This window comes from Pteronotus mesoamericanus, unplaced genomic scaffold (assembly GCF_021234165.1).
Source record: "Pteronotus mesoamericanus isolate MK-2021 breed Mesoamerican mustached bat unplaced genomic scaffold, CSHL_Meso_final contig_43, whole genome shotgun sequence".
NCBI lineage: Eukaryota > Metazoa > Chordata > Mammalia > Chiroptera > Mormoopidae > Pteronotus > Pteronotus mesoamericanus.
Window position 1 is genome coordinate 2,404,732 of NW_026555161.1, and position 12,277 is coordinate 2,417,008.

A 12,277-nucleotide genomic window follows, 5' to 3' on the forward strand; every position below is an offset into this window, starting at 1 on the left:
GTTGGGTGGGGCAGAGTCTCAGAGGATCTCCAAGGTGGGGCCAACAGTGTTAGCCAAATTGATGGAGTCTCAGATATGGCTCCCATCTGCCGCTTCTATGGCTCTGTGGGAGAAGGGTTCAGAAAAGGGATAATGGCTCCTGCTTACTTTTCTGTCTGGGAGAATGCTTCCCCTCAGATCCTGCCTTGGTGCCTGACACTTCAGTTTCTCCCTGTATGTCACTGGTGACTTTCAAGCTGCTACCCAGTGCTGGAGCTCAGAAGGAGTGAGTCTGATTTAGTCTTTGTGTGGGTTCTTTAAGGGGAACTACTTGGGATTGTAGAATTTTCTTCCACTGACTCAATCCCTGCTGTTTTTTTGCAGCCAGAAGTTATGGGGACTTATTTTCCTGGCACTGGAACCCTGGGCTGGAGAGCTTGATGTGGGGCTGGGACTCTTTGCTTCTGAGATATCCTTTCTGAATTTTTATCCAGCACATGTGAATGTGGGACCAGCCTGTTCCACATCTCTGCCCCTCCTTTTTGTCTTTAATTCTATAGTTGTTGAACTTCCATTCAACTTGATTTCTGAGGGTTGTGAGTGATAGTTGTTCTATAATTTAGTTGTAATTTTGATGTGGTTGGGTGAGGAGGCGAGCTGTGTTTACCTACACCACCATCCTGACTAGAAGTCTCCGTGCCGCCTCTTGAAGTCATGATTAAATCTAAGGCAGGAAGAATTTAACCTAATTACCAGAGCAACACTTTAAGGTGGATTCCTGGGGAACATGGCACCACCTATAGCCATTGGAATGTCTTGTAGCCAGCCATACATGCTGGGAAGAAGGCACTATACCCCACCATCCTCAGCCCTCCCTTCAACCCACTGAGCTTATGGGACACAAAGACACACATTACCAAGAATGAGAAATTATGAATTTTAACAACTTTCATCAAATATCTGCCAGACCAATCTGAGCTACTGCATCTTCACAGAAAGTTTAAACAAATTTAGGGTGTGACCCTTTCAAAAGGTCAATAGAAGTACATAGTAATTTACAACTCTTGATATTTGTATAGTAAGACTTAACAAGCCTCCTTCTTAAGTTTTATTTCCTTGTCACACTGAGGGTAGGTAAATCAAATGTTATCATTACACTCTTTTTTATGGTGGGAAACTGAGGCTATAGACTAGTTAGGTGGCCACCCTAGGTGTACACAGGTAAAGAGATATAAATCCACTTCTTCCTTCTCAGAATCAGATACCATTTCAGGAACCTTTCTCTAGACACCTATATATACAAAGCATACAATTTACTTCATTTGGTGAAGCATTTGATATAGTAGAAGGAGGACTGAGCCTGAATCGGGTGCTCAAGTTCAGGTCAGCACTTAATCAATTGCTGTCTGTGTTACCACAGAAGGTTACCACAGAAGGTAGCTCCACCTCTGTGAAATTTGTTTTCTTCTCTATATTGGGGATAAGGCATTACGTGCTTTATGGGTTGTTGTAAGGATAGACTATTCTGAGAAAGTCCTTGAGATCTGTGATTTGTTGGACATATGCAGGTCTTATTATTATAGTCTTCCTTTCAACTTAAAATTGGAATAATATACTTGATAACTATAAAATATTGCATGTGTGGCTTTTATTATTACTTATGAATGACCAGAGAAAGTCATGCCCAGATAATAATCTAAAAATTACATTGATTTGATTCAGGGACTCACGATATGTGCTTTTGTGATTTTAATATACTTATTCAAGTCTTGTTTGATTTATAAAAATATAAAAATCAGCTTGTATTTGTATGTTCTGCAACCAAACCTGAGATTAAAAATCTCTTTCAGATGATCTTCAAAATTCTTAAGCCCCTCAAAGGCAGTTCATTGAGATTGGCCACAAAGGCTTTCTGACAAAGGGTCTGTAACCTGCATTCCTAAAGATAGCTTTGTCCTCCAAAGCCAGGAGGATTCTCTTCTTCGTTTGCCTCGAAGTGATGTCCTGGGAGTTCCTTACTAGCCTCCTTTCTTTTAAAACACACTTTATCCTGAAACTTTGGACTTTGTCTTATCCTTTCTCTCTACTTTGTACCTTCATAAAAGGTGAGGGGTGGGGGAGGGTAGAAACAAACCACTTTTGCTAAAGCTGCTCCATGATTCCCTAGATCAAGGGACTCCCAAGGGACACTGCCCTCATCAAAGATTTTCTTTCATCTCTTTTAGTGTCATGTCACACTTAGCAGGTAAAAAGGGCAGTGGCCCAAAGCTTTCTTGTACACTTAAGTTAGAAAAATGCTGAAACAAGTGCAGTTATATATAGAAAAAAAAAGGCAGGAAGCCAACTCTAATGTGAAACTTTCTGTTCAAAAATAATAATGACAAAATTTCACTGCTGACAGTAGATCTGAGCCTGACAATTGATGAGTAAATCAGTTTTTGGAAGTGGATTCTAATTTTAAGGACCACAGAAAACTTTCTATTTAGAATAATCCCATGTGAGGCCAGTTATCTGCCTTGTAAATTAGGATTTCTGTTTAGCAAGGTACATAATATTTGCACACATTTGTTCACATGCATTTCATAATTAATGTATGTATAATTTACATGCACATGAAATGGTATGATGGAGTGGACGGTATGAATTCAGAATGTGCCCCTGTTAGACCTAGGTTTGAGTCTGGCCATGACACTGTGACTTTGGGCACATCCCTTATCTTCTCTGATTCTCGCAACACTGGTAAACTACAGATAATAAAGTTTAAGAAACAAAGATGGTACAGGTTTATAAACTGTAAAACAAGCACAAAAATTGACATGATGTTTATATTTATACATTCAAAAACACAACTTGTTAGTTTGGGGGATATCCAAGGGCATCACCCTTGAAATCACAACTATAGAATGTTTTCAATATGGTTTTGAAATGCCAATGGAGGCAGAACAGAATTTCAGTCATTTAGCACTTAATTGGTTCTAATAAAAAACAGAGTTCTTACCCTGCAACTCGCCCCATGGACGCTTCCCACCATGAGTCTTTGTAAAGCCAGGCTTGGCATCCACCCAGACTTAGCCTAGATGAGCCTGCAAAGTCTCAAGTGTTTATGGTGGGCAGCATTGAAACCAACTCTGAAGGGACTCCCTGCATTCAGGTCTCCTCCTGTTTTGAATCCATTGTACTTCCTAAGGCCTTTCGATTACCATTTTGAACACAACATCTTTGAGAGTTACTTGGCTTTGTTTGTTAGTTCAGGAACTCACAAATGGCCCCAACTGTGGGAAATAAAAAGCAAATGAGGAAAAGGAAGTCTTTTACAGAGAAACACTTGTTCTGACTGTCGATTAGGCTCCGGACAAAGCAAGCAGAAAGAGGCAAGCTTTTCAAGAGCACATCAGCTTTGAAACTTCATGAAGGTCAGGGCAGGCTTACTAGCTGGAAAGGCTTTTTTTTCCCCCATTAATATAACTGCATCTGTGAACACAAATATTTTAGCATCTTGACTAAGTTAACTTGAACTTTTTAAAGGGACAGATTGACATTCAAACACTTTCCAAATACAGTGGATATAAAAACAATACTGAAAACTCTATAGGCACACTTCTCCATCCTTTCTCTGCCTGAAGCTACAGACAAAGCTTGTGCCCACGTCAGGCTCACTCCCATGGGCAAGCTGTCCTAGCCTGGAGGTCAGAGTGCCGCCCTGTTTCCCTCAGAAAAGCATATCTGGACCAAAGTGTAGTGATAAGAATGACCATGGTCTGACTCAATTTCCTTTTAAAAATAATTTTCTGGAATGCATCCAAATGCCTGCATATCATTTCATGGTGCTCACTAGGGGCATTCCTATTAAGAATAAAACAAGAGTATCACTATTTCCACTACTATTTAATATTGTGCTGTAAGGACTAGTCAAAGCAATTAGATAAAGCAATTTGTGTTGTCGGAATTATAAAGAAAAATGTAAAATGATACCTATTTGCATATAAAATAATTATGCATCCAAAAAGCTCAAAAGAGTGAATGAAAAACTACTACAAGTGATATGAAAATTTAGTGAAGGAACAGGTTATAAATTTAACTTACAACAATCAATAGCCTACATTTATATAAAAAAAATGATGAAAAGATATAATGGAAAAGAAGACTCCATTTAAGATAGCACATGTATAAACTTTTTTAAAAAGTCCAAAACCTATTTGAGGAAAATTAAAACACCTCTGAAAAACAAAACAGTAGATTTGAACAAATATAAAAAGACAAACTAGGTTTTTTGGATAGAAAGACACCATCATAAAGAAACCAGTTCTCCCTTAGAGTCATTCCAATTTAAAATGTTTCAAGTTTTGCACTGGCCATGTGGTTCATTTGGTTGTGCAGTGCACCAAAAGGCTGTGGGTTCAGTTTCTAGTCAGGGCACACACTTAGGGTGCAGGTTTGGACCCTGGTCAGAGAGGCAACCAGTCGATGCTTCTCTCATCAATGTCTCTCTCCCTCCCTCCCTTCCTTTCTCTCAAATCAATAAATATATGCACAGGTGAGACGTGAAAACACAAATGAAAGAAGGAAAGGGAGAGAGAGAGAGAGAAAGCAAGCTAGCTTCAAGTTTTGTCCGTTGCTATACAGATTGATTATCAAGTTTATTTGGGAGAACAACAAGCAAGAATAGCCAGGAAAACCCTGGAAAAAACAGAAGGCCCAGCTTTTCCAAATAATTAAAATGTGCAGTAAAGCCTGTGTAATTAAAACATTTTATATTACTGCATGAAAAGACTGGTAAACCAATGGAACAAAATAGAAAAGCCTCATGTACATGATTTGCATGTATAAATTCAGTATACAATAAAAGTGGCTTCTTAAATTGCTAGGGAAGTGATGATCTAAAAAGTGGCACTGAAATAAATGGAGAGCCATGTGGAAAAAAATATAATAAAACTGGGCCCATTCCTCACATAATATACAAGGAAAAATTCCAAATGAATTAGAGATGGGAATGTAAGTAAAGGAAACGTGTATGCTATTTATTAAAAATATGAATGTGTTCACCTATAACCTAGTAAACATGTAGGAAATGTTCTAAACTATGTAAACATGTAGTAAGTGTTCTAAACTATGACTTAAGGTACAGAAACAACAGGGGAAAAGATTGATCTATTCAAATACATGAACATGAAAATAAAAACTTTCCATGGCAAAAACATCACCATGAGCAAAATAAAGACAAATGACAAAATTGAGAACATTTGCAATTTATATCATCATACTTTCCAAGAATAAAAGACCATTTCACCTATCAAATGATCTGACATAGTTTTATGACAAAAAGAAATGCAAATGACCCTTAAACATATGAAAAGGAAAAGATGTTCAACCTTACTCATAGTAAGAGAAAAACAATTGAAAATTACACTAAGATGCCATCAGATTGGCCTCAAAAGTTTTGCTACATACATACTCTGTTGCCAAGGCTGTGGGAAGACATTCTTATATGCAGGTTGGGGCAAAAGTAGGTTTACAGCTATTCCTATGGAAAATAATACAATAATACAAAATAGAGTAAACTGTTTTATGTACTCACAACTGTAAACCTACATTTGCCCCACAATATTTTGCTATGGGAAGGCAAAATGATAAAACTTTTGGGGAGGAGAATATGGAAATACTGGGTTTGCCAAAAAGTTCATTTTGCTTTTTTTGTAAGATGGTTCTAGTAAGCACTTTGTTTTCTTGAACTTCATTCAAAACAATTTTGTTAGATTGTATTGTGACAGTTGTCATATCAGCGTGCATTTAGAAAAAAACAAAAATTGATGAAATTTTGTGTTGCCATTTTAATATTGAAGATGAAAGAAAATATACAACATTTACAGCATGCTATGCTTTATTATCTCAAGAAAGGTAAAAACACAACAGAAATACGCAAAAAAAGATTTGGGTAGTGTAGGGATAAGATGCCGTGACTGATTGAACATGACAAAAGTGGTTTGCGGAATTTTATGCTGGAGATTTCTCACTGGATGGTGCTCCACAGTCAGACCAGCTGAAGTTGATAGCGATCAAATGGAGACATTGAGGACAATCAATGTTATACCACGTGAGAGGTAGCGAACATATTCAAAATATGCAAATCAAATTTATTGGTAAAAATGAAAAATGTGTCTTTTATTTTATGGAAAAACTAAATGAACTTTTTCACCAACCCAGTATCTCCCAAAACTGTGTAAGCACTTCTCCTTCGATCCAGCAATCCCCTAATCTAGGGTCCCAAATATATGTTAGCAAAAATATGAAAAGACATGGGTACAGACTCTGTGTCTTCATTACACACTCTAAGAGCAAGAACAGGAAACGTTTTAAATAAACATCAGTAGAGGACTGATTGAGTTAGCTATGACATTTCTACCCCCCAAAAGAATATCTCTAAACTGAAGTGGACTGACCTTCAGGATATAATGTAATGACACTGTTGATATTTTGGACCAGATAGTTCTTTATTGTGGGGGACTGTCCTGTGCATCGTAGGATGTTTAGCAGCATCCCTGCCCTCTACCCACTAGGTCCTAGGAAGACTCTACCTCCCACTTGTGACAACCAAAAATGTCTCCAAATATTGCAAAACTTCCCTGAGGGACAAAGTCATCACCAATTGAGAACCGTTGATATAATAAGTGAAATAGCATGTTGGGAGAAAGTGTACATAATATGTTTATATTAACAAAATAGATGGGTAAAATAATATTAACTCTAAAGAACTGATTCCCTATAGAAAGAAGGAATAAGATGAAAGGAAAATATAGAAGCTAAATTTCTTTCACTATACCATTTTGTAAATTTAACTTTGGTACGTGTGTGTGTGTGTGTGTGTGTGTGTGTGTGTGTATAATTAAATATTTTTTAGACATCTAAAAGTTGAAAGTAAATTGAAGCAAATGAACTTATATGTGTATTCAGTTGGTAGGACATCTACACAGAGAAAAACTGTTCTAAGTTACTTTAAACATGCTAACTTGACTGTATATCCCTAGTGGGATAAATCCTAAGGACCAAAAGAGCTGCAAAATAATATTAAATAGTTTTTGAATGGCTATAATTGTAATGGAGTTATAACAACAGTGTTGGTTTTATTATTCTGAGACTTTGAGTTTCAAATAAAACAGAGATTAGTTATGATGATGTCATTAAGCATGAGAAATTTCAGTATGGGAGAGAGGAAATACAAATGTAAAAAGAATGAGATTAAGTAAAAACTTCGATGCCCCAATTTTTTTTTTTAGTAAAATTTTTTTTAATTTTATTTTAATTTATTTTTTCAAATACAATTGTCTCTGCCTACCCTCCACCACTGTCCCTTGCCCCCTCCCTCCTTCTCTCCCTCAGCTCTTCCCCTTTGGTTTTGTCCAGGAGTCCTTGCTATATGTTCCTTGACTTTCCCCTTCCCTTCTTTTCCCCGCCCCCCCTCCCTCCTTCCCTCTTGTCTCTGTTGATTTCTTTTCCTTTCAGTGTTGCTGGTCTTATTTTCCTTGCATCTTTGTATTGTTGGTTAGGTTCCACTTATAGGTGAGATCATATTGTATTTGTCTTTCGCCCCCTGGCTTATTTTGCTTAGCATAATGCTCTCCAGTTCCATCCATGCTGTCGCGAAGTTTAGTAGTTCTTTTTTTCTTTCTGCTGCATAGTATTCCATTGTGTATATGTACCGTTACTTTTTGATCCAATCATCTACTGATGGGCATTTAGGTTGCTTCCAATACTTGGCTATTCTCAATTGTGCTGCTATGAACATTGGGGTGCATAGGTTCTTTTGTATTGGCATTTTGGTATTGTTAGGGTATAGTGCCAGCAGGGGAATCACTGGATCAAAAGGCAGTTCCATTTTCAGCTTTTTGAGGAAATTCCACACTGCTTTCCACAGTGGCTGCACCAGTCTGCATTCCCACCAACAGTGTCCTAGGGTTCCCTTTTCTCCACAGCCTTGCCAGCACCTGTTGTTTGTTGATCTGTTTATAATGGCCATTCTGACCGGTGTGAGGTGGTACCTCATGGTGGTTTTGATCTACATTTCTCTGATGGCTAGTGATGCTGAGCATCCTTTCAAATGCTTCTGGACCCTCTGTATCTCCTCCTTGGAAAACCGACTGCCCAGGTCCTTTGCCCATTTTTTGATTGGATCGTTTGTCTTCTTAGAGTAGAGTCGAGTGAGTTCTTTATATATCTTGGAGATCAAACCTCTATCTGATGTATCATTAGCAAATATATTTTCCCATACAGTTGGCTCCCTTTTCATTTTGCTGATGTTTTCTCTAGCCGTGCAGAAGCTTCTTATTTTGATGAGGTCCCACTTGTTTATTCTTTCCTTTATGTCCCTTGCTTTAGGAGACATATCAGTGAAAAAATTGCTGCGTGGGATATCTGAGAGTTTCCTGCCAGTGTTCTCCTCTAGGACTTTTATGGTGTTGCAACTTATATTTAAGTCTTTTACCCATCTTGAGTTTATTTTTGTGTATGGTGTCAGCTAAAGATCCAATTTCAATTTTTTGCATGTAGCTGTCCAGCTCTCCCAACACCATTTGTTGAAGAGGCTATTATTGCTCCACTTTATGCTTCTGCCCCCTTTGTCAAATATTAGATGCCCATAGAGACCTGGGCTTATTTCTGGGCTTTCTATTCTGTTCCACTGGTCTATGGGTCTGTTCTTGTGCCAGTACCAGATTGTTTTTTGAGTATAGTGGCTTTGTAGTAGAGTTTGATGTCCGGTATTGTGATCCCTCCTACTTTGTTTTTCTTTCTCAAAATTGCTGAGGCTATTCAGGGTCGTTTATGGTTCCATATAAATTTTTGAAACGTCTGTTCTATTTCTGTGAAATATGTCATTGGTAGCTTAATAAGGATTGCGTTGAATCTATAAATTGCTTTGGGTAGTATGGACATTTTGATGATATTAATTCTTCCAATCCATGAGCACGATATATGCTTCCATTTTAAATTGGAAGTGTTGATATCAATTCATGAAACAATTATTAAAAACAAAGAAATGTTTCTGATTTTTGACCACTGGAAAAAAGCTAGATATAATAGCAGATCTAGCAACGATGAGCATTCCTCATACCAGATCATGCATGGTCTCTAAATGCCATTTCTAATTAAAAAGTAACCAACACATTTGTAGAAATGAATAATTCAGGACTGAGGTTAGAAAATATGCAAAACAATCCTGAAAAAAATTACCAATAGGAATTATTGGAAAGCAAGTGAGTTATCAAAGACTACTAGGCTTGTGTCAAAAGATCATAAGAGCCAATTTGAAGAGGCTGTCACTGACCAAGGAAGGGCCATGTGTGCATCAGTAAGTATAATAACTGCAGTGGTCAGAAATATTTCAGATGTGATTACATTCAGTAGTTCATAACAATACTTGAAAAAAACTTCATTGATCATTGTGGGTATTGCTGAAGAACCAATTCATTATTTTGAAACAATAAATAGAGGAAAAGAATTAAGTATTTATCCTGCCATTCCTACAGGAAGTGTACTTCAGAGTATCCAAATAATTGTAGTAAGTTCTTTTTAAAACTATTCTAGCTAATAAGGGAGAAATAAATCATAGATTTAAATGTTGCCATTTTGCATTTTAATGAATTAATGTTATGTGTGTAACAATCATCAATGGTTGCTAATACCATGTACCAAAGAAAGAACCAGGTATTATGTATCTCCAGGTGGAAGTATACTATATCACCTATGAAAGATATTTTTGTCAAAAAAAGACCTTCACCCATGAAGGGGGGAGGAGGAGAAAGAAATTAAACTTGAATCTTATCAATTCTCCTTTCTCAAACTACCAGTTTGTAAGAAATACAGGGGACAGAGGAACATATAGAATGAAACCACCAAGATGCAATGAGTGAAATTCAAACTGTGGAAACTAAAGATAAAATGGCTCACATTGTTCAATACCAAAAATAACAACATTGCAGGGACTAGAGGGAAAAACAAGGGAAAATTTATAAATTAAAAGACATGTCAACCAAATGCAGTGTTTGCATCTTATTTGCATATCCTGACTAAAATACACTAGGAAAAAAACCTATGTATATGTTTATCAACATATATAACACATGTAAAAAAGTTATAGAAAGATGAACACCAACTGATAATATAATGATTTACTTTAAATGGTAATAAGGAATTAATTTTTCTCTGTTTAGATGGAAAAATGGTATTGTGAGTATTTAAGAGTTCCTATTAGCAACACATGCTGAAAGTAAATGATGGCTGGGCTTTGCCTCAAAATATTACATGGGAGCAGATGGGGATGAAACAAGGTGAACCCTGAAGTTGTTATTGTCAAATCTGAGTGATGAATACATGAGGGTTCATTAAGCTATTACTTTTATATCTGCCTGAAAATATTAAAAGCAAAATGATTTATAAAGGAAAACAAGTTGGGAACTTCATATTTACCTCTCACGTTCCTTGCTCAACACATCCCATCTAAAGGAGAGCTGCAAGTGTGTGCACGCTGCAGTTGAGAAGCGCTCATTGCTCTGAGATCGCCACCACTTTCCTCAGCCTCTTGTTACTGTTCCCATTCTGTCACTGCCTCCACATAAAGCCCACTATGAGGAACATGTAACAAAAACTTAACATAATAGGAATGGAACACACTAAGGTCACTTTGTGATCTCTTACATTGTGCCTCAAGTAATCCTGTGGAATTATCTCTCCCTGGGGGCTGTCTCAGCTGTGCAATTAATAATGAGAATAATTGATCAGCTCGTAGTTTATGTTCCTGCTACTGTGAACTACTGGTTTAGTGTCAGCCTCTAATTACAGAGTGTTTTCATACATGAACTTCTTACATATTGAGAGAGCTGCTACAAGCTGGGATCCAAGGACATGGAGGGAAGCAGGAGGGCTGGGGCCTCGTACACTAGCAATGAGTGTGTTGGCATTAGTCATCACTCTTGCCTTCTTTTAACTATAGGTATTTATCAAAGTGTTGGATAATAATGACAACGGCCCAGAATTCTCTCAGCCAAATTACGATGTCACAATTTCTGAGGATGTGGTCCCAGACACAGAGATATTGCAGATTGAAGCCACAGACAGAGATGAGAAGCACAAGCTGAGCTACACTGTCCACAGCAGCATCGACGCAGTCAGCATGAGGAAGTTCCGGATTGACCCCAGCACCGGGGTGCTCTACACCGCCGAGAGACTGGACCACGAGGCCCAGGACAAGCACATTCTCAACGTAATGGTAGGCCTGCCCTGCTTAATGTGCTCTCCTAACAGAATCATTGACTACTCAAGGCACATGCCTTAGTCTCCAGATATACAAGGCCCTTACATTTTTTAAGTAGTGCTAAATTTGGTATTTTCACAGCAAGGCTGCCTTCATTTTTGCCTTTTTATTTCAGCAAAGAATTACTATTGTTAGGCAGTGACTCCATATTTTTGCCAAACTAAAATATTAGATGCATTCTACAGACAGTGGCTGCTCAGGAAGTGCTGCTGACAGACTAACGTAGAGGGGGGAACAGGCTGAGTTGCCATAAATCTCCCCGTGTATGGGATTGGTTCACATCCAGAAGATTATGTGGGAAAGTTTGAAAGAAGTTCTTTGAGAAGTTAATTACAATGATAATCATTTACTCAGCCTATGCAATGCTCAGTCCTTGGAAGCATTTAGAGAATTCATCTATTTTCACCAGCATTGGACCTAGTGGTAAATACTAGCACACAAAAGAGGACCGAAAACACACCGAACCTGCCGAGAGAATTACATCTGAATTTGGGCTAATAGGCCTCCAAATTATGTAGAAGTTGCTTTATTTTAAAGTGGAGTTTGCCTAGTTCCCATATTGTGAAGTAGGGATTAATAAGAAGCATCCTTGAGTGGTTTATGACCTAAAATCTGTCCCTTTAACCACCCAAGAAACCTCTGGGCAATTGCACAGCCTCTGCCTGCAGAGCCCTCCTGAGTCCCCTAAGACCATGTGGCATAACAGAGGCTTAATCTTGTGTACTAATTGGCTTTAAGATAGACCGAGATGCTACCAATTCCCAAGCACCTGAAAGTAGTTCATGTTCTACCAAGTGCTCCTCTGCCCGCCCAAGTCTAGAGAACTGTCCTGGACAAGAGGAAACCTGAGTGTCATGCCCTCAGCTCTGGTTTCCAGCTGAGACTCCAGGGAACAGAAGAAGGAACCCTTGAATCCATCCCTCTAACCACCATTCATTCATTCAACAGCTATTTCTCCAGCACCTGCTGTGTACCAAATACTGTTGGGGGCACTAA

The 12,277-nt window shown here is 38.1% G+C and overlaps 1 protein-coding gene across 1 annotated transcript in view; it reads left to right on the forward strand.

The window, feature by feature from the left end:
* The window catches only part of FAT3 (FAT atypical cadherin 3), a 629,111-nt gene that overhangs the window by 524,313 nt on the left and 92,521 nt on the right, over positions 1–12,277 (forward strand). Inside the window, exon 9 of the mRNA XM_054577438.1 lies at positions 10,961–11,236. Within this exon, the coding sequence (XP_054433413.1) occupies positions 10,961–11,236 (276 nt within the window). The remainder of the gene's footprint in view (positions 1–10,960; positions 11,237–12,277) is intronic.